Raw genomic sequence first — 24650 nt, forward strand, 5'->3', positions numbered from 1 at the left:
TTTGAATTAAAAAAGGTTCATAGGATCAGAGATTGAGAACTCTGAGAGACCTTGACAGCCATTTAGTCACATATGACTAGTGGCTTCTCTGGATATAGGGTCATAAATATGAAGTTGGAAAAGCTTAGTGACCAGGTTGACTTCATCATTCTATATATGAGGAAACTGAAGGCCAAGGAAGTTTAATTAGAGGAAATAATAGACAGACATGGGATTAAAGATTAAATTATTCCAGAATCAGTGTCCTTTTCATTATTCTAAATTATCTCTAATAGGATTCCTGGGCAAATATTTAACCTTGAATCTCCATATTCTATTTTTTTTTACATTTAAAGCACCTGAAGGATAGGGGATTATTGTGCCAGAAGTTCACTCTCCACCCATCCATATTATATTAAATACCCTGATAAAGAAGCAGGGAGAAACATATCACCTAGCTTTGGTTTATTATTTAGAATAAAAAAGCTGTATGATTTTTTCTCATAGGTTTGATTGCTAAAGTGCGAGGCTAATTTTTTGTGATCCATTCAGAGCATGACACATTTAACCTCTTTGCCTCAATTTCTTCATATAAAATAGGAGTTATAATATCACATGCCTCCCAACATTATTGTGAAGATGAAAGAAGAAAAATAATTCTAAGATGCTACACAAATCTTAAAGCACTATGCAAATACTAACTATGAGTATGTCATAGAACCAGTTCAGTGGCACAGTGAATATAATGCTGGGCCTGGAGTCAGGAAGATTCACCATCCTAAATTCAAATCTGGCCTCCAAAGCTTTTTAGCTATATGACCCTGGACAAATCACTTAATTCTGCCTCTGTTTCTTCATCTATAAAATGTACTGGGGAAGGAAATGGCAATCTCCTCTAGTAGTTTTTTTGTTTGTTTGTTTGTGTGGGAAAACCCAGAATGGGCTCATAAATGAGAAAAGATATGTCAATGAGTTTTCATTATATAAAATATGGATGTGTTACATATTTAGGTTATTTGAAAATCCAATGGATTTGCCTAAAAACTCATAAAGAGCAGTGAATAGGTGACTTGCTTTTTTGTTTGTTTGTTTTTCCTGGAATCACATCACTATTCTCCAAAGGAAACTTTGATTATTCTTTAGTGGGAAACAAGAGATTGAGAATATGGGGCTAATTGTTGTCTTCTTAGAAAGGGAGAGCCAGAGTAGAATTATATCTATTTGTACCCTCCTCCAAATATTATTAATCTAGAGGAAACCATTTCATTATTAAGATCAAGTCTTTTTCCTTATTTCACTCAAAGAAGAAGAAATGCCTTAAGCTCATATCTGGAGGCTTTACTCCCTTCTTGCCAAAGGTTAGTTGTACAACAGACACTCAGAAAACAAGGAGAAAAAAGTGTGTCTAAAAAGATAGCAAACAAGAAATTAGATAAGTTATAAAAAACAGTGATTGAACTTTTCCACTGGGATTGAGATGAGAGACAAATAGGTAGAAAGAGGCAAATAAAGGGAGAGAGTCAGAGAGAGGGTCAAATTCAGAGTTCTAGACCTCACCTACAGGAAAATTCCCCAAAGTCTCTGAGAAGGCAAGCTGGAAATCAGGGATATGTCAAGGGAATACCTTCTTCATGTATATGCTCCTTCCTAAAATTTCTCTCTCCTCTCCTCTGTTCTTCCTTCCTCTCTTTTCCTCTTCCTTTCTTCATTTTCCTTTTCCTCTTCTTCTCCCTCCTTCTGTCTCTCTGTCTCTATCTGTCTTTGTCTCTCTGTCTCTCTCTCTGTCTCTCTCTCTGTCTCTCTCTCTGTCTCTCTCTCTCTTGCTCTCCATCTCTTCCTGAGACACTGGAACAATCCATGCCCCATCTTAGAATCAGCAGCAATAATAAGGTCTCTCTTCTCCCAAGCACAAATCAACTCTTTCCTCCTAATCATACCATATTAATTAATATTTTTTTCAACCAATGAGATGAGTTCATTGTAGATTCAACAAATCTGAACCCTGTGTGATAGGATTTAAAAAACCTAAAATACATAGCATAATTAAAAACTTTATCATGAATTAAGTCATCTACCTAATTTGCTTCTGACTTTCAGATATGATTTCTTAGTAGAGGTACTCATGAGTTTATGTATTTCTAGTACATAAACTTGATCTTCTCTTAGTCTGGTTTGGCTAAATTGGACAAAATGAGGTTTCTTCTCTAATTATAGGAAAATTGAGGCCAATCAAAGAAAGTGAAGTTACTTAGGAGCTCAGCAGATAAAACTATACTGGGATTCTCAGCACCAGATATGCAGCCCTTGTTCCAATCAGCAGACAGCTTATCTCTGACATCAGCTTTAAAAGCAAGTTGGCTTCAAAATGGCTTATTAGAGAGAAAATTATTCCCTCTTTTGCAACTCTTTCCATCTGAGTTCATCTGCAAGTCTGAAAGTCCAAGCAGGTGCCAGAGTCATTCCTGCAACTGGCACCAAATTGCATTGAGAAAGTACAATTAGCACTTGGTTAATGTGTCTGGGAATGGGATAATATACACATTACACAAAGGCAGCTCCAGGACCCACTACACTTTGCCTTAATGTGCCAGCTGACAAGATAAGCGGATGATTACACTGACAGTTCTATAGGAATATTTAGCAGTGCCAAAAAGTAGGAAAGCTGCTGGTACACATTTGATAGTGGTAAATGTAGAAACTAACCATTATCTGGTGGGATACAGGAAATGAGTGAAGAGTGTGCCATTTGGCATGCCAATGTTGTGGAGTAGAATTGCAGGAAGATCGGTAGAAGTTAGAAAGTACAGAGCAATATTACTCCAGGGTTTTGCTTTGAATTGGCCTTCCTTCATATTTTCATCATGTTGAGTGTAGTTAGTTGGTTCTGTATTTTTTGGGATTCATGGGTTAGGTACTCCAGGGCCTTCACACAGTGTATACTGGTATAGATAAGCAAACAATTATGATACTGAGTTAATATATGTATCAATATATTACTTATTTGAATTAGTTAAGATGTTTTTGACACTTTCTCAAGAGAAAAATGTTTGGAGGACATGAAAAAACTCATATTATCAGCTCCTGGTTTTTTGAATAGAGGAAAGGGGTAAAAATGATATCCATTCTATTCTTCCAAAGTACTATGGGTGGATCTAAAGCATCTTCTTTTAACCAAATCTTTTCTTTTAGAGCAGAAGTAGAGTATCAGTGAGTGGATGCTGTAAAAAGGTTGATTTAGCTTTGATATTAAACACTTTCTAAAAACAGGAACTGACACAAAGTGACTCTAAAGAGAATACCTAAGTAACTGCTAAAGTTCCTTTCCTTAGAGCTCTACAAGCTGAGACTGGATGAACATTTGTTGGACATGTTAAAGGAGGTAATCTTTTTGGTTATAGATTGGAATAGATGACTGCTAAAGCCTGTTCTAATAATAAAATTGTATGATTCCATGAATTTTACATACTCGGTGTTGGAAGGGAAATCAATAATCAGCTAGTGTAAAGCCTGAAAAAAAAAACCTTCTTTCTATAACATACCTGGTAAGTGATCATATGAACTTTGATGACATGAAATAATAGAGTTTAGATTTGGGGAAAAGGAGGCTTTCAAAGAATAAGTAATATGTTTAAAGTTACAAAAGTATTTAAGTGATGCTTTCAGTCAAGAACTAGAGCTATAATCTGATATTACTTTTAAAAAATATCACCACTTAATGCTGACTCTTAAGGAGAGAGATTGAAGTGATAGGCAGGAAGGTTTAAGGGGAAGCTGAACCATTTTTCTTTGCTTCTCCCAGGACTCCTAAATGAAAAGATCAAGATCCCATAACTCTTTCCTCTTCATTTTTATGACTTTGATTCTGATTCCCTTGCAGTGACTTTAATTCAAAAGCAAGCAAACAAACAAAAACAAACTAAAAAACTAGACTTCATTAAGGTCATTCCTTTGGTGAGCTTTTCCTTTACCTCTGAAACAAGGGAAAGTCTGTGATAAGCCATTTTATTTTCAACGGTTATTCAAATGAATGACCTCAAACTATATCTTTGAATGTTCACCAATATCAGGGTAAGTTAACCCCATGTCAAGATTATAATATTAGGAATAGAACTGGGCATGACTCATGAGACATGAAGACTGTGGCTTCCTAAAAATGTCCATGACATTTTCTCTCCTCCCTTTCTTCTTTTTCCCTTCCTTTCTCCAAATAGTCTCCTCTTCTCTCTTTTCCTCTGCTCTCTTCTCTCTTCCTCCTTTTCTTCTCCTCCCTCTTCTTTTCTTCTTCTTCTTCCTATCTTTTTCCTTCTACCTTTCTTTCTTTCTCCCTTTTTTCTTCTCCTCTTCCTCCTCCTCCTCCTCCTCCTCCTCCTCCTTCTCCTCCTCCTCCTTCTTCTTCTTCTGCTTCTGCTTCTGGTTCTTCTACTTCTGCTTCTTCTGTTTCTACTTCTGCTTCTGCTTCTACTTCTTCTTCTTCTGCTTCTTTTTTCTTCTTCTTTTCCTTTTTCTTCTTTTAGCTTACTTCCCCCTTTCTCCCTTCCTCAACAAACATATGTTGGTTACCACATAATAAATATGTCTGGACAACAATCAAGTTACTTCTGCTATAGTTTAGAAGGCTTATGATGTTTAAAAATGAAGGGTGAATGTATACTTATTAAATCATAAATGCTTGAAATTATGACTCAATATTCTGATATAAACTGCTTTTGCCATTTCTCTCACCACTAAAATATTCCTTGTAAGCATAATTATGCTAGAGAAATAGAAGACATCATACCCTCGGCAATTTTTTACATCATTCATATGAGATTGTGGTTTTTTATTTCTTTGGGTTCTTTTTGCAAATTCAGTGAATTAATTGCAAAATACCCAATGGGGATCCAGCACGAATTGATTTTTCTCTTTCACTCAAATCCTTCACTTTCTAATTCAATTCTAGTGACTATCCATTGAGACCAAAGTTTGAACTTTGCCAAGAGCTAATTATAACAAAATTGCTGATGTTCCCTGCCTTTCCCAGGAGGAACATATTTCAGTTTTCACAATAAATGAATTCCTTTCCCCCAATCTCTTTACTCAAACAGCTGTTCGTGGAGACTACTGATGTCAGCGGCAAAACCATTGAGGGACCTGTCTCTTTGGATATTATCGTGATTGATCAGAATGACAACAGGCCCATTTTTAAGGAAGGACCATACATTGGTCATGTCATGGAAGGGTCTCCTACTGGTAAGTCTTTCTGCCTTATTTATTATAGTCATTTTAGGTTAAAAAAAAAAAGTAAAGTTTAAAAGTAAAGTTGGATGACTTTTTTGTGGATCAATTTTGTGTGTTTGTGGTTGTGTGTACGTGTATGGTAGTCTATGTGTATGGTCCCCTACATTGTCATTTGATATGGTGGTGTTATTTATTTATAGAACAAAGCATAAATTAAGATAAATGGTAGAATTTAATAGTTATTATTGAACTTTTTCCTATTACCTCTAACATACTTGTAAAATGTAAATATAGTCCCTGGTGAGAGACAAAAAGATGGTTGGCAAATATATATATATATATATATATATATATATATATATATTCCAGCTCAACCTTGTTAGCCTGAAGACTAATATGTATTCATGATGTGAGAGGGTCTTACAATACTGAACAGGCCATCAAGTCCACAATTCATTTCACTGAACATTGTCTTAATGGGATTACTTAGGACTGTTTATTTGTTTATTTACTTCGGTTATGGAAATTCAGCCTGAAAATCTTTGTCATTAATTAAAGGTCTATTTTCAAATATATGTAGAAATGCCCTCTCTAGTTGTTGTCACAGAACTTAGAAGAACTCTTTGCCTGTAGATTAGTTTCACTAAAGGAAGTTTTAGTATTTCTAGCCCAACTTCTGAATTTTATGCTTATTATGTTATCAGCAGAAGACACAGTAGCATAATTCTGTCATAGAATGCTTGTGCTAAAAAAAGAAAAAAAACAATGCATATTCACGTACATGAATCAGATTTGAACTTGATTTGAAATATTCAAAGGTAGAAGGCACTGAAATCATACTATGTTATGGGTGACTGACATTATGTCAAAATAGGCAATATGAAGGATGCAAAGAAATTATTTCTAAACAATTGCTCCAGCTCATATTTTGCTTTTAAATTTTATTGATTTATATATAAGTTTGACTAGGTCTTTTGGAAGAAGGTTGGTGGAACTAAACATATGTTTCAAAATGCTTTCAATTTTAATTCAATATTAAGCTTCCATGTGAATAACTTTAGGCTATACATAAAAACTCTGCCTTCTAGTAGATGTGGTCTCTTTGCCTGACTTCCTCATCCAAATACTGTGTGGGAAAGTAGGTTTATTTTTCTTTAATGTAATGAAATTTAACTGGAATTGGAATAGGAGTAGAATGGGACATTTTAAGTATGTAAGATCTCATGTTAGTCAACAAGTTTTATGAACTAAATGAGGCATCTCTGAAACAGTGACTAGAATGCTGAATTTAGAGTCACAAGGCCAGAGTTCAACTTTTTTCTTCAGATACTTGCTAGCTATGTGATCCTGGGCAAGTCATGGAACTTGTCAGCCTCAATTTCCTCATCTAGTAAATGAAGATAATGAATAATGTCTTAATCACAGGATTGTGAAAATCAAATAAAATAGTATGTGTAAAGTATTTGTCAAACTTTCAAATACTATATAAAACTATTGAGAATAATTAATCAACTAACTTAAGATCACAGATTTAGAGATACAAGGGACAACAAAGTCTATTTATTCCCACTTATTAAGCCCCTACTATGCTCCAGGATGTGGAACAGCTAGTTGGTACAGTAGAAAGAGTACCATGCTCAATGTCAGGAAGACTCATTTTTCCTGAGTTCAAATCTTACCACCTATACTTACTAGCATGATCTTCTTTGCCTCAGTTTCCTCATATGTAAAATAACTGGTGAAGGAAATAATAAACCATTCCAGTATTTCTGCCAAAAAAAGCCTGAGGTCACAAAGAAATACATGAATGAAATGAAGGAATAACAATAACATGTTACAGGCATTTTCCAAGGACATTAAAAATAGTATCTTAAAGTAAAATATTTATGGAATCATCATCAGTGTAATTTGAACCCATATCTTCTGACTGAAAAGGCAGCCTTTTCACTTCTACATACTACCTTCTTATTATTTAATATGAATACTAGTTGGTATTTGGTCATGCACTGAAGATATTAAGACAAAAATGAAATAATTTTTGCCTGCAAGAGTTATCTATCCATTGGAAAAACATGTAAAAGAAAATGCTGATTTTATGTTTTCCTCTAAAATCATTTTCAACCTGCTAGATAAAATAAGGTAGGAAAATTTAAGATGAAAATATGAGAGTGATTGGAGTTGACCAAAGATTTTCCCTACCACCTAGTACAGTACATGGCATATGGTAGATGATCAATGTTTGTTAACTGATAATGGATTGTATAGGGACAGCTTCAGTGTTTAGATTTTCATAAATTCTGAGGGAACATATGATGTTTCTGAGAATCTTCATAGTTATACTTGTGTCAATAGTGTATTATAGTGGATAGATCTCTGAGTCTGGAGTCAAGTTAATGTAGTAAATTTATTAGTTATATGATCCTGGGCACATCAATCTCTGACTCAGTTTCCTAAGCCATGAAACAGGGTTAATTGTAGTACCTACCACTCTGGGTTGTTGTTACAATCAAATTAGATAATATTTGTCAAGTGTTTACCATAATGACTGATTCCTAATAGTAGATGCTTATTCCCTGCCCCTTCACCCTTATAACTGCAGGACTGTTACTGACAGTGATAATATTTTCAATGACTTTTTTTTTAACATGACCAACTATCTGCTTCTTTTCTAGGCCTAACTCAGAAAGTAATGAAGTATGAGAATTTAAAGAGATGTCTTTCCTAAAATACCACATGTTATCATGTGATTGTTTAGACAATCATCATAAACAGCTAGTAGGAAGATCGCTTGGGGGCCACTTTGCCATGAGCTAATCAGTAACTCCTAGAAGACTGTGACTTATTAATCAAATCAGAAAGTCATATCTCATGTTTTAGGAAAATCAGGATGAACAGAATTGAGCATACAGTTAGTCAGACTTGCTTTGTGATCCCAATCTTTTCTCCAGAGCGTGGCTAATTAGGAAGAGGGGGCAAAGAAGTATTCAAGATTTTCATAGGAAAAACAAGCACGTAAAACACACCAAAAGTTCATCTCCCAATAAGAAAAATATCCTTGTCATTGTCAAGTGTATTTGAAGGTTGCCGACTCAGATCCATTCCCTGGGAAGGTTACAAATATTTATCGGTATTTGCAGACAAGGTACCTTTTAGAGCTGCTTGGTGCTAAACACAGAGGTATTCTTTCATCCTCATTACTGGATAAAAGGAAACCAAAGAAGAAAAAAAAATACTATTTGAATTTTAACAATATTGCAATGCTCCTTCTTATTTTATCCATTTATTTTCCTCAAATAAATAACAAAAAAGTACACATATAAATATTTTTTTTTCATTTTTACAAACTTTATTCTAAATTTAATAAACAATCATTTCAGTAACACAGTAGAATATGGGGGGGGAAATGATTGCTCATAAAACTGTAAATTTGTTACATACAATTTGCTATTTCTTTAACATATATGATAAAATGATCATGGAATTTTTTTTATTCCTTTCCAACCTCTGGCCCTAGAGATAACTAGCATTAGACAAAATACATATATATATATATATATATATATATATATATATATATATATAATTCTTTATATCTATTTATCAGATTTTCCCCTGGATGCAGATAATGTCTTCCCTCATGTCCTTTGTAGTTAATTGGGTATTTACAATAAACAAAATGGCTTAATCAATCAAAGTTGTCCTTAAAACAATATTACTGTATAAATCATTCTCTTAATTCTGCTCATTTCATTCTTTATTATTCCATGCAAGACTTTCCAATATTTTTCTAAAATCATTGACATCATTCTTTAATTAGTATTATGTCATGATCATATACCACAACTTTACCAAAATCCATCTAGAATTTGTTTTTAAGTTAAAGTTAGAGAGAAATGTATCCCTTAGGAAAAGGATAGTAGCTAACATGTAGCCTTATTTTACAGATGGAAAACTGAAGTAGAGAACTCATTTTTTCAATGCCATAGGCAGTACAATGAATACAACACTGGGCTTATAATCAGGAAGACACACCTTCCTGAGTTCAAATTAGCCCTCAGTCCCTTACGAGTGTATGACCCTGGACACTTACCAGTTTTTGCCTTAATTTCCTCATCTGTGAAGTGAAATGGAATAGAAAATGGCAAACCACTTTATCATTTTTGCCAAGAAAGCCCCACGGTTACAAAACATAAAACATGAAAGAAATGATTCAATAATAATATACAACCCCCAGAATACCAGGATCATAGATTTAGAGGGAAAGGGGAGCTCAAAGATTGTCTAGTTCAATACTCTGATTTTACAGATATGGAAACTGAGGTTTAGGGAGAGTAAGTGATGTGCCAAAAGTCACACAGACAGAACTCAGAATTCAAACCCAGAGTTCTTTGGCAGGCTTGCTTTGACTATAATGTCCTTATCTCAGAGTTGCACAATTAGCTACTCTGAGATATGGGATTAAAATCCGGGTATCTAACCTTTTCATTAAAGCTTGTGCCAAGGGAGCAAAATCTCTGATTAGTTCCTAAAGGTGATTATCCTTGCCCTTCCTGAACATGAAGAAATGCTTAAGTCCCAGATGCATGAGAATAGTTTGGGTACTTAAAATTCTGAATGGGGCTCAGGAGGCAAAAATACAAAAACTACCCTATTTCTCCTCAGCAGAGACTTCCTGGGGTTCTCCACAACACCATAGGGGAACATTTGAATTATATTGCATGGATGTTGTATGGATGAATACTTTGTTCCTGTTGCTTTCTATTGAGAGCCTTTCAGGCACATGTCTGCCCTTCCTGTTCTCTCTCATTCTTCTGTAAAATCACTACAGCTTTGTTTTCCCTTGATTGGAGGCAGGTACAGACAGGGAGAGCTAGCCAGGCAGGAAGGCACCCATCCTCTGAAGTGTGCAAGGGGCTGTCAGTCCCATTATAGAACCCACAAAAGGAGCCCATGTTCTGAGAGATGACAGCTGAATGGGGGATGATGGGAGGAAGATATATGATCCTGCAAATGCATGCTTGGGAAACAGAGGATATTATCTTCAATAGTGACATTTCTGTTTGGATAGAGGGTAGGCCCCTTGGGGAAAATACTGTTATTCCCTTGAGCTGTGTTTGAGAATGTGATATGCTGAACACTACTTAGCAAGTCAGCTACAAATCTGGAAATGAATCCTAATTTCCTGCCTCTATCTCAGCTCATTGTCTGTCATGATTATTACTACATTAATCAGTACTTACTTCGTAGGCATTAGACTAGTCTGTTCTGATCATCTGCTTTGGAGGTAAAACTTATACTGGTTAGATGATAGACACTTTGCTGAAAGACAACCATGGGAGCTATCATATTCTAAAGTAAATTCCAGAAAGTTCCAACACTGAAGTATCCACACTGTCCTAAAAGGGATTATGTTTGCTAGATTTTTGATATCCATTCAGACTTCAAACCCAAGCCTCCTCAGGAACCTCTTTCTTTTTTTTAATTTTGATTTTATTCTTTTTGATTTTAATATTTTTATTTTCCCAAATTACATACAAAACAATGCTTACATTTGTTTTTAAAACTTCGATTTCCAAATTCTCTCTTCTTCTCCACCACCACTCCCACTAAGAAGGTACATGTGAAGTTATACAAAACATTTCCCTAAAAGTTATGTTGTGAAAAAAAAATAGATCCCTCCTCTCCCCTCCAAATGAAAACTTGCAAGAAAAATTAAGTTTAAAAAGTGAGTGTGTTTCAATCTGTATTCAGACACAATTTTCTCTGAGTATAGATAGCATTTTTTATCATAAGTCCTTCAGACTAGTCATGGGTCATTGTATTGCTAAGAATAGCAGTCATTCATAGCTCACCATCCCACAACATTGCTACTACTTTGTACACAGCACATTTCATTTACCTTGAGATCGTGGAGGACTTTCCAAGATTTTCTGAGAGCATCCTGCTCATCATTTCTCATAGAATGATATTATTCCATCATAATCACATGCCACCATTTATTCAACCATTCTCTAATTAATGGGCACCCCCTCGATTTCTAATTCTTTGCCCAGAGAGCTTCTATAAATATTTTTGTGCGTAGAGGTTCCCTTCCTTTTTAAAAATTTCTTTGGGAAGCCTTGCTCTGGCTCTCCTTTCAAGGAGATTTAACTTTTCTTTTTCTGTAACTTTTTAATCAATAAATACTACTTAAGCACTTACTCTGTGGAAGGCACTGTGTTAAATGCTGAGGATATAAAAAGGTAAAAGATAGACTGCCTTCAAGGAGCTTACAATCTAGTAAAGGAGACAATAAATTGCTAAATATGTACAAACAAGCTATGTAAAGGATAAATAGGAAATAATTGAGAGGGGGGCACTAGAATTCACCAGGGTTTGGGAAATAGTTCCTTTTCAAGGAGAGGATATAGATTGGTATTTATAAGCAAAGCAGATGTTATAATGGATAGAACTATATAATCTGAAAGTTCAAAAATTATTAAATTATTAATGTTCTGATCCCATTACACATTCCATCATTCCAAGTATTAGGAAATACTTCTTGTGTCATACCCAGTCTTCTCTAGGTTAAAATCAAATCCTTTCCTCATCCTGGCTTCCTTCCTCTGGATAAGTTGGCTTAAAGAAGATATTACCACTTTACCCCAGATAGAACTGTTGTAATGTCTATTTTCTGAAACTGTTAGGATTCAGTGCTTAGAAGGTAATAGTATTTCTTAATTTATATCTGAAAATTAGTGGGATAAGGCAATATGACTTCATGTTTCAGTACATTCCTCATTAACACTATAACATTGTTCCTTAATACTTTTGGCATTGGTTTTGTCTATATTCTTCTCCCACATCTGTCATCAACTAAGTTTCTCTGAGTATTCCTTGCTTATAGAAATTTTCACTATTAGTTACTTTACCTTAAATGAACATACCTCATTCTTTTGTTTACTTTAGCCCTAACTAGGAGACTTATTTGATATGTATTTTCAGATAAAAAAAGCTTTTAGGTGCTCATAGTTCTCTTTGGTTCCTCATTTTCCATTGATCTTGACTTATCTAAGGAATATTTCACAGGGTCCAATTTCTCCATTCAATAAATGTTGAAGTAGAGAAAGTAGGGAAATTTTGTATGAGTTGAATATTGACTGCAAGAATAATTACCCAGTTTCACTTTCTAAAAGTCAATATGAAAATGGCTGTGGGACCTTTTATTTGAAAAAATGTGAGTCTCTTTCTGAAGTATGTCAATCAATTATCCCCAAATACCCTCAATGGAGCTGCAGAGCAAAGGTAAGCGCTTAATAATAGTGTGATGTAATGAATACAAGAAATTGTAATTTATTCATTAAGAAACTGAAAAGAAAGGAAGGCAAAGAGCATTTATAGTGACTACTACATATTAAGCATTGTGCTAAACACATTTACCCCCTCCAATAATGTTTCATTTAATCTTCACAAGAACCCTAAAAAGTAGTTCTATTATACCCATTATACAATTGAGGAGACTGAAGCAAAGAGAAATTAAGTGACTTATCAGTCTCACAAGAAGTTAGTGACACAAAATTTGAACTCAGATCTTCATTCCTCCAGGCCCAGGATTCCATACACTGCAGCATTGGTGCTGGCTTGTTCAATAAATAAAGCTTCTGAACCTAATTAATTTAATCAAGTGTTCTTATCTAACAAAAGGAACCTCTTTTAGGTGACTGGTGGAGCCTACTTCTTTACTTCTTATACTAGGATTATGGAATATAGTGTCCACTGATTTTTTTTCTATTTTTTCAGAAAATAAGACTTTTAAGGGACCTCATCAGAAAAAAAAGACTTTTCAGTTATCTTCATTATTATTATTTTTATCATTAGTTTTTTCTTAAGTTATTATATAAATAAGAGGTAACATAGCAATTGATATTATTTTTTGTTTAGTGGAATATTTTCCTTTCTTACCATGTTGAGCATAGTTATCCTAATATTAAATTAGATTCTATTCTATTATCCTGAATCTACCCATGACGTCTTGAAGCAGCTTACTTTTCTTGCATAAAGTGATCTTTATTGGTCTCATCTCGCTAGACAAACTTCCTTTCTATCAATTTCTCAGTGACTTTTTGCAGATTTATTATGTGACTGGAACTAATTTCTAAGAGATGCTGAAGTGTCTATGATACATCAGTAATGATGCTAATTGTCCTAAGAACAAATCAGATCTGGGTGAGGTTATGTCTCTAACACTTAATTAAATTCAATATAGTAAATTCAAGTTTAGTTTAAAATAGCAAAGATCCTTTATATTATCAGTGTAGCTGATATAGCTTACTGGTATAAATCAAAATCCTTTGGTAGTTTGGTGAGAACAGCAAGGTAGTATACTGGATAGAATGCCAGACCTGAGCTCAAATCCAGCCTCAGACTAGCTTTCTGATGTTGGGCAAGTCACCTCATTATACTTCAGTTTACTAATTTGTTAATTGAACAGGAGAAGGAAATGACAAAGCACTGCAGTATTTTTTGCCAAGAAAACTCCAAATGAGGTCTTAAAGAGACACAACAGAAAAATGACTAAACTATAATAGTAAACCTTTATATGTAGTTTTTTAGGAATAGCTGTGGCCAATAAATTGATCATTTTACCAAATGAATCTATTAATGAGTCTCTCCATGATCAGTAAAGTTGATCTTGAATAGCAGGTACACACTATACACCTCTCGGACTAGTTAAGATAACTGGAAAAGATATGACAAATGTTGGAGGGGATGTGGGAAAACTCGAACACAATACATTGTTGGTAGAATGTTTGAACAGATCCAACCATTCTGGAGAGCAATTTTGATAGCTCAAAAAGCTATCAAACTGTACATTCTCTTTGATCCAGCAGTGATTCTACTGGGCTTATATCCCAAAGAGATTTTAAAGAAGGGAAAGGGACCTGTATGTGCAAAAATGTTTGTTGCAGCCCTCTTTGTAGTGGCAAAAAATGGAAACTGAATGGATGCCCATCATTTGGAGAATGGCTGAATAAATCATGGTATATGAATGTTATGAAATATTCTTGTTCTGTAAGAAAAAATCACCAGGATGATTTCAGAGAGGCCCAGGGAGACATACATGAACTGATGCTAAGTAAAATGAGCAGAACCAGGAGATCATTATACACGGCAACAACAAAACTATACAACAATCAATTCTATTGGACATGGCTCTCTTCAACAATGAAATGATTCAAACCAATGCCATTTGTTCAGTGATGAAGAGAACCATCTACACCCAGAGAGAAAACCATGGGAACTGAGTATGGACCACAACATAGCATTCTCACTCTCTTTGTTGTTGTTTGTATGCATTTTGTTTTCTTTATCAGTTTTTCCTTTTTGATCTGATTTTTCTTGTGCAGTAAGATATTTTTATAAATATGTATGCATATATTGTATTTAACATATATTTTTACCATGTTTAACATATATTGGACTAGCTATACCCAGAAAAAGAACTCTGGGAGATGACTAAAAACCATTACATTGAATTCCCAATCCCTATAGTTATGCACACCTGCATTTTTGATTTCCTTCACAAGCTAATTGTACAATAATTCAGAGTCTGATTCTTTTTGTACAGCAAAATAATGTTTTGGTCATGTATACTTATTGTGTATCTAAGTTATATTTTAATATATTTAACATCTACTGGTCATCCTGACATTTAGGGGAGGGGGTGGGGGGGGTAAGAGGTGAAAAATTGGAACAAGAGGTTTGGCAATTGTTAATGCTGTAAAGTTACCTATGTATATATCCTGTAAATAAAAGGCTATTAAATAAAAAAAATTAAAAAAAAAAAAAAGAACAAAAAAAAAAAAAAAACATATATTGGATAACTTGCCATCTAGGGGAGGGGATCAGGGAAGGAGGGGATTGGAACCCAGGGTTTTGCAAGGGTTAATGTTGAAAAATTATCCATACATATGTTTGGAAAATTAAAAACCTTTAATAAAAAAGAATAGTGCACACATATTTTATTACTAGGCCCATACCTGAAAATTTTCCACTTTGAAGAATATTTTTCATAGTAGCATGACCTTCAAGAAACCAGGATTAACTTTCTTATCTTACTAAGACATCTTTGTACAAATTTAGTAGAGGAAAATCCATATTTACATATAACATTTTTAAACAGTTCCTTAAATTTTTAAAGAGATTCTCCCTGAGGAAAACAGATCCTATAAATATATTCAGCTCCCATGAATGCTTAAATCATGATTTACAGAAAACTTCTACTTGATTTTTATAGAATAGTGAAGAATTATCTTTTTCATTAGTAAAATGGGCATGCACAATGCACTTACCTGTCAAAGTTATTATGAAAAATGCAATTCATAACCTGGTTAGGATAATGCAAATGGAAGCAAATAGAATTGATCCTAAATACATATTGCTTTTTGAGGAACAGCAATTATTTATTTGTCTTTTATATACCATAGCATTTAGCAATGGGGCCCTATACAAGTTAGATACTTATAACATGTTTATGAAAATAAAGTAAACACATCGTTGCTTTAGTGAAATGTACCTATATGGAATTCTATAGCTATATGCATTTTAAAATAAGCTAGAATTTGGAGTTTCTAGAAATATGAATATATATTCTATAGCTCTTTTGCCATTGGTCATTCTCCTTTTTAAGTAAAAAGTTATTTTAAAAATTCCCCTTCTCTTCTGAGGATTTCATAGAAATTCTTTCCAAAAAAACTGCTTGAATGATTGACACTCTAACATTCATAGCCTCTTGAAACAACACTTTACCCTTCATGATTGGATAGTGGTGCTTCTGAGTTGAGGACACTTAAGGAAACCTTGAAATGACATAACACTCTTATTTTAAGGAGTAGAAAAACCTGCAATTTAACCTAGTAAATACTTAATGGAGGGCTCTCTATTCATGGTCCAATTCAAACCATTTATCACATCTTGATGCAATGATGATTATGCTTCAAATGTTGGCTGTCTTTTCTGAATGAGCTTTCTATATCTGAAAGGAATATTTCATCACTATAGTATGGTAAACAGAGTGAGTCACATCATTTCAATTATTAACCTAGCTTTGGGGAATGGAGTGGGCAATGGGTTTGGAATAAGAGAGATTCTAGGTTTAAATCTTGCTTCCATTAACCCTAAACTGTGTAAACATCAACAAGTGATTGAATCATAGGATCTGAAAGTAAGGCCCTCAGTTATCATTTAGTTCCATACAATTTATAAAAAGAAACCATTCTACAAAACTCATAACAAGTGGTAATACAGTTTCTGTTTGAAGACTTTTAAGACAGAAAAATCCACTATTTCCTAAAGAAGCCCTTTAAGCTTCAGCATATTACTAATAATTAAGATATGTTACCTGTCCTCAAATCTAAATTGATCTCTTTTCAGATTCCAACAAAATGGCACAGTGGGCCATAACAATGAATTTGTAAACAAGAAGACCTGAATTCAAACCCAAACTCAGACACTAGCTATGTGACCCCCAGCTTGCCTATTTAATCTCTGCTTAGTTTTATCTAATAAAAATATGAATAATAATATCACAAGCCACTAGATTGTTGCGAGGATCAAATGAAATAAAATTTGTAAAGTGCTTAGCACAGTCTGGCACAAATTAGGTGCTTATTAAATTCTTGATCTACAAGTATGAGATAGGGGTACAGTTTAAGATATAAAGAGAATTGTACTGCTGGATAAGAAGATGTTGTCTGAGAATGCAACTTGTACTTTTGGACCATGGTTTAAAATATAGGAATAATGAGCTCCTGTTTATTAGTCATCATTCCATGAGCTCATCATGTGTTCATCATGTCCCGAGAAACATATATGACTTATTTCTATAGTGTCTTGACATTATGACAAAAATGACATTGAAAATAAAAAGGAGATCAGAAAAGAAATTATCCAAATGTATTTGCCACAGCAATATCAGTTAATTGAAGGAATGGTATAGAAGGAATAGCAATGACCTGAAATTAATGTATGAATTAATTAAGTAATGAATCAAGTCAAATCATCAAGTATTTATTAAGTACCTTCCATGAGTCAGGCATTGTGTTTAGTAATGAGGTTACAAAAATAAAAAAAAAATAAAAAAGGAAAAATAAAAACAATCACCCCTTCCTTCAAGAAGCTCACAATATAAAGGCCTGGAGAGACTTACACGAACTGATGCTGAGTGAAATGAGTAGGACCAGGAGATCATTATATACTTCAACAACAATACTATATGATGACCAGATCTGATGGACCTGGCCATCCTCAGCAACGAGATCAACCAAATCATTTCCAATGGAGCAGTAATGAACTGAACCAGCTACGCCCAGAGAAAGAACTCTGGGAGATGACTAAAAACCATTACATTGAATTCCCAATCCCTATATTTATGCCCACTTGCATTTTTGATTTCCTTCACAAGCTAATTGTACAATATTTCAGAGTCTGATTCTTTTTATACAGCAAAATAATGTTTTGGTCATGTATACTTATTGTGTATCTAATTTATATTTTAATGTATTTAACATCTACTGGTCATCCTGCCATCTAGGGGAGGGGGTGGGGGGTAAGAGGTGAAAAATTGGAACAAGAGGTTTGGCAATTGTTAACGCTGTAAAGTTACCCATGCATATAACCTGTAAATAAAAGGCTATTAAATAAAAAAATGTGAAAAAAAAAAAAAGAAGCTCACAATATAACTGGGGCTGCTATATACAAGCGATAAGGTCTTCAGTATTAGGTGGGCTTCACAGAGAAATTGATAAAAATTAATCCCTGAGATAGGCAGGGAGAAGGCTCTAATAAAAATCAATTTAACTCCATGCACCCACCTTCTGGCGGGGGTCATCCAGTCTGAAATCCAAGCTATGTCAAACCCCTGAGACCCATTCTCTACAAAGTCTCAAGCACTCTCATTTTTCCATGCCCTGTCAGAAATCCCAGTCATGTCTTTGAGGTTAAATTTTCCCTATAAAATCTACTTATGGGACATCCCATAGTTGCTACCTGTAATGTACTTCTCTAAAATATAAAGTTCTCTGGGAGCAGGTTTCTTGGGGGGCTTCTGGGAATAGACTTTGTTTCAGTTCAATGTAATAATCACCCCAAATGCAGCCGGGAGTTAAAGTCCAAATCCTTGATTGTCTCCTTTTAAGTCTTGTCTCCTTTCCCAGGGCCCGATTAGCTTTCTTAGAGGCTTTCAAGCAGTCTTGGTTCTGAGAACTTGAGCTCTGGCTTCTGAATCTCCCAGACTTGTTTTTTGATGTTCTTTGTTGTTTTGCTTTGTTTTGTTTTTACTGATGATCAATCATTAAGATAGTGAATAGAGCAATTAGGTAGTCCTTTGTCATGCCCTTTAATGGTGGAATTAATTTATTTACTGTTGCCAGAGAAAGTAGAGAGGAACTCTTTAAAGAGTTAGAACAAGATGGATAGCAAGATGTACCAAATTGCTATGAGTTGATGGTTATGAAACATAGTTTGTTCAGTTAAGGTAAGTTTGTCCGCGCTTAATAATCGGTCCCAGGGCACAGTTCTCATGCAAGATGAAATAAAATCATGGAGACTTTTATGGAAATATTTTGCATAATTTCATATAAGCTTTCTTTATGGGTGCTGGGAATGGGGATAAAAGAGAGAATATAGACCTCAAATCCATAGAAACAAATATAAAAAATTTTGTTTTAAATATAATTGGGGAAAAATAAAGATATAAAAGGAAGTCATGGAAACAAAGCAATTTTCTTAATCCAAGAAATCAATTCAACCTCATAAATAATCTAAGATTTCTGATGTCGTCCAGTCATTTCAGTCATGTCTGATTCTTTGTGTCCCCTTTGTTTTATTGCTTTGAGAAAGATACCAGAGTGTCTTGCCATTTCCTTCTTGAGCTCATTTTACAAATGAGGAACTGAGCCAAATAGGATTAAGTGACTTGTCCAGGGTCACACAGCTGGTACATATCTGAGGCTGAATTTGAACTCAGGAATATGAGTCTTCTTGATTTCAGGATCTGCATTCTATCCACTGTACCATATAACTACAGAAGAGACTGCTTTATTAGAAAAAAAAATTAGAATTGATATAGAGGCAGCAAAATGTCATTGGATATTAATATTTAAAACATATGAAGAAAAGTAGGTACATAAGGAAAGAAATGTAGTAAAGAACATTTGAATAAGGATTGATTGAAGGAGAAACAGAAATGATATTGTTATGAGAATATATTGTATGCCACCTAGATAGCATGGGGAAATGAGGAATTCAGGAAATAGATAACAAACCTAGTACAGAGGGAAAATATAAGACCTATAATAGACTTCAATTATCCAGGTCTCTGCTAGTACTCACTTCCTCTGCTAAATACAAAACAGTTGATAACTTCTCGACTTGCCTAAATGATTATTTAATTCTTTAGTGGATTAAAAAAAAAACAGGGAGGGGAGCTGTTTTTTTGAGATATAACTTGGACTTAAAAGATAAATATTGAACACAGTATAAATAATGGAAATTTAATCTCTAGTTGGCACATTTGAGTGCCTGCCTGCCCTATTTCTATGACTCTACAGTTATTATTAATAGTAATAGTAGCAGTAATAATATTAGCTAACATTTTTGTGATGCTTATAATATACCAGGCACTGTGCTCAAAACTTTAAAAAATTTCATTTGCTACTAACAATAACATTGGGATATAGTTACTATTATTATTCTCATTTTACAGTTGAAGAAACTGAGATAAACAGAATAAGTATCTTGCTCAGGGTTACACAGCTAGTAAGTTTCTGAGGCTAGATTTGAAGAAAAGAAATAATGTTCAAATACTATGCTAAGTGCTAGTTTACAAAGGAAGATAAAATTCATTCTCTGACCATAAGGAGCTCATATTCCCATGGCAGAAACAAATATATAATTAGGTTTATCTGTTATTGAGAAAGGAACTTTCCCAGAAGTTTTTGTTATTAAAACTGCAAGGCTACCTTTTTGTTAACATTTGGCTGTTTTTCAGCATTCTAAACTACTGGGGCCAAAGACTTATTGGGACCTTTGAATTTCATGAATTCACTGATTGAGACATATGTATTTTAAAATAAAATCTAAAAAAATCTTACAAGTTCATTTGAAGTCAGTTGCTTAATTGTAATTTAATTTTTTTGAAGCTTCCACTGAAGGGCTCCTTAATGAACATTTGTTGGATTACCTGTCATGTGTTCCAAAGATTTAGAATTCAAATTATACAATGAAGGGTATTATTAGCAAATCCATTAACATCAGCACTGTGTTTTCTACTATGCATAATAGCACAGAGACATTAAATTCCAGCTGTGGAGTTCTAAAGCAAAGCTAATAGAAAATCTTGGTAAATAATTATTTTAAATAAAAAACAGCAAAATAATGCGGCACTAAGCAAACCTATGTTTACCAGTTCTAAGTATCTCTGTATGTGTGTGTGCATGTATGCAAAAAAGAATGAGTGAAAGTCTTGATTATTCAAGATATATTATTGACTATTCTGCACAACTTTATAATAGATTATAATTATTCTGAATGGCATAGACTATTGAGTTTGACATTAAATTTGTGGACATAGCTGTATGTGGAAAGAACAATATGGTTTTTCAGAGAAGAAATTTCAGAGAAGAAGAGAATGAAATTATAGGGCAGTAATTGCATATACTCATCAAAGAGAAGCCAAAGTTCCTCTTGAGTTTCAGGAAGCAAAACCAGAATCCTTATGATTTCTTGACCTTTATTAATTTATTTCAAAGTTTCCCAACCATTAGAATCTGTGATATCATTGTAAAAATGCAGAACTATAAAAGATTACTAATATATTCATTCCCCATCAATGACTATACACAGCAGCCATAGAATCCCCATCAGTTCAGATACCTATCCATATAGATTTCACACTCCAAACTATTTACAAAACACAGCTCAATTATCTGTCATGGTTAAGAAGTGAGTAATTCCCAGGAAGTCAATGCCAAAATTTCTTTGTCTTTATGAAATCTTTTCAAGTTTTATAACACTCTAGTCTGCCTTAGTAAAGGCAGTAAAGTGTATATACTGAATATCTCACCCATGGTAAAATGTTTTACCTAGAACCAAATATTATTATGCAATGTGGATATTTGGAAAATTGGCATGAATTTATCTTTACTTCAAGAAATGCTACCAAGGCTTGCTTTTTAATAATTCTTTGGGGTTAGCTTGATTTCTTCTCGTAAGAGTAGAATTGAATATATGTATGTATGCATATATGTAAGTATATTATATATTTATGTGTGTGTATCTAAATATATATATTTATTATATTATATATTATAATATAAATGATTATATATATATGGGGGTGTATATAAATATGTACACCCACACACAAACACACATATATATAATCTTTTGAGATGTGTGGTATAAATTCTTTCTATAAATGTAATTATCCAAAGTTGTATTCTTGCCCTCAAGGAATCATCATATTTTCAATCTAGATCAGTATCCTATGACAAGTTTCCAATATCCAGAACATAAGTTTTCAACATCAGTACTATTTGAACTTTCTAAGTGAGAAATAGGTCCCTCTCTGCTGAGGTAAAACAGCTTTCCTATTGGATTTTGGAATATGAACAATAAAGATAATTACATATTAGGTTACCTACTATACAAAGAATGAAAATAAATGTATAATTTAATTAACTTCTAGCAAGGAAATGATCTTTATTTATATAGTGGGATATCTTCTTTGTAACATATTCTAGTGCAAGGATTAGGAAAGTTTGATTCATGGGCAAAATTCAGGACATTGTAAATACTTGTAACCCCCATGTGCTTATTCTTTTTAAAGTGGTTATTGACTTTATGTCTAAATTTTTCTTTAAATTTTGGGTTCAGCATTTTTTTTTCCTCCCACCTCTCCCTCATCTACTGAGAAGATAAGTACTCTGATATCAATTAAACAAGTGAAATTGTAAAAAAATTACATTTTCATAATAGTTATATCACACAAAAATAAGAAAAATAAAGTGAGGAAATTATACTTCAGTCAATATCTATTCTCTCTCTGGAGATGAACAGCATTTTCTTTGGAACTGTATTAGAATATTATTATGATCAGAGTATTGAAGAATTTCAAAGCTCCTTATCAACACATATTATTACTATATATGATGATCTGCTGGTTCTGCTTACTTTACTTTATATAAGTTTATATAGGCATTCCCATGCTTTCCTAAAACCATCCTCCCTTTAGAATAATAATACTCAATCACAAATGGACAAACGATATGAACAATTTTCAGATGAATAAAGTAAAGTCATTTCTAGTCGTATGAAAAAATACTCAAAATCACTATTGAGTAGAGAAAAGCAAATTAAGACAATTCTGAGGTACCACTTCATACCTCTCAGATTGGCTAAGATGACAAGAAAAAATAATGATAAATGTTGGCGAGATTATGGGAAAACTGAGCCATTAATACATTGTTAGTGGAGTTCTGGACTGATCCAGCCATTCTGGAGAGCAATTTGGAATTATGCCAAAAGAGCTGTCAAATTGTCCATATCCTTTGATCCAGCAATGTCTCTACTGGGTCTCTAGCCAAAAGAAACCATAAAAAAGGGATGTGTGCAAAAATGTTTGTGGCAGCCCTTTTTGTGGTGGCAAGGAACTTAAAAACTGAGTGAATGCCCATCAGTTAGGGAATGGCTGAATAAGTTATAGTATATGAATGTTGTGGAATATTACTGTTCTGTAAGAAACCAATCAGCAGGACGATTTCAGAAAACCTGGAGATACTTAGATGAACTGATGATCAGTGAAGTGAGTAGAACATTGTACACAACAACAAAAATATTATGTAATGATGAATTGTGATGGATTTGACTCTTTTCAACAAGTGATTCAGGTGATTCAGGCCAAATCCAATAGACTAATAGACTTGTGATGGAGAGAGCCATCTACAGCACAGTATTTTCACCTACTTGTGGATTGTTTTGACCTGCATATAGTTCCAAATTGCCCTCCTAAATGATTGGATTGGTTTACAACTTCATCAACAATGTATTAATGTCCCAATTTCCCATATCCCCTTTAACATTTATCATTATTTTTTCCTATCACATTAGCCAGACTGAGAGGTGTGAAGTGGTACCTCAGATTTGTCTTAATTTGCCTTTTTCATTGTTTATCTATGTCTTGTTTTCTCATTTTTCCCCTTTTTGACCTGACTTTTCTTGTGTAGTATAAGTGTGGAAATATGTTTAGAAGAATTGCCACATTTAATCTAATAATAATAATAATAACACTCAATCACACTTAACACACTCAAATGGCACAATTTCTCTCTATTTCCAATTAACATCACAAAAAACGAGATGCTATTCTCTCTGTGTGTATCTATGTATATATATTTTCATTTGTATATTTGGTTCTTTTCTTTATCACTTTGCTCTTTTTGGGATACATACATTGTCATGGTTCTGCTGGATTAAAAGGTGTATGCTACGGCATTTTGGACATCTTCAGAGTAGGTGGATCATTTCAAAAACTCCATCAACAATTCATTAATATGCCTATGTTCTCTTATTCTCGCTAGCATTTGCCTTTTATTATGGTTGTGAGATGGTAACTCAGAGTTGTTTTAATTCACATTTCTCTAATCAATAGTGACTTAGAACAACAACATATATAGCTTTGATTTCTTTTTCTCAAAGCTGCATGTTCATATCCTTTGATTATTAATCACTTGGGGAAGGATTCTTTTTATACATCTGACATTCTTATATTAGGGAAATGAGTCCTTTATCAGGAAACTTTCCATAAGAGATTTTTTAAAAATTTTATTGCATTGTTCATGATTGTTATTGTTTAGTCAATTAAATTGTTTCTGGTTCTTTATGACTCTATCTGGCATTTTCTTGGCAAAGATACTGTAATAGTCTGCCATTTTCTTCTCCAACTCATTTAATAGATGAGATAACTTAGGCAAGCAGGGTTAAATAACTTGCCCAGAATCACACAGCTAGTAAATGTCTGAAGTTCAGGAAGAGACAGTCTCAGGCCAGATACTTTATCCACTGCTCTCAGTTGCCCTTACCTTTTGGCAAAATGTAACTTCTGTAACTTCTCTAACTACCTGCTTAGAATGTTATTTTTGTTTACAATTATGTTTACATTCATATTATATAACATTTACATTATGTCATACATTTATGTTTTGTAATTTATTGTTTACATTTATTTTACAATTCACATTTATGTTTATATAAATTTTTGTCTTTATTTGTTATGTTTACATTTATGTAAAAACAATTCTGAGCTCTCAGGCTGCACAAAATAGGCAGTGGGCTGTGGTTTACTCACTCCTGGTCTAGTACAGTGTGGAGTTATGTGACTTACCTAGTGTCATAAAGCCAGCATGTGTCAGAAATGA

General features: G+C 33.7%; 1 protein-coding gene across 3 annotated transcripts in view; it reads left to right on the plus strand.

Annotated features, from left to right (window-relative positions):
* Positions 1 to 24650, plus strand: part of CDH13 (cadherin 13) — a 1300132-nt gene that overhangs the window by 799415 nt on the left and 476067 nt on the right. For all 3 annotated transcript variants that reach the window (XM_031949184.1, XM_023494633.2, XM_031949183.1), the window contains one exon: positions 5064 to 5208. In XM_031949184.1, the coding sequence (XP_031805044.1) occupies positions 5064 to 5208 (145 nt within the window). The remainder of the gene's footprint in view (positions 1 to 5063; positions 5209 to 24650) is intronic.

The sequence above is a fragment of the Sarcophilus harrisii genome, chromosome 2, assembly GCF_902635505.1.
Source record: "Sarcophilus harrisii chromosome 2, mSarHar1.11, whole genome shotgun sequence".
NCBI lineage: Eukaryota > Metazoa > Chordata > Mammalia > Dasyuromorphia > Dasyuridae > Sarcophilus > Sarcophilus harrisii.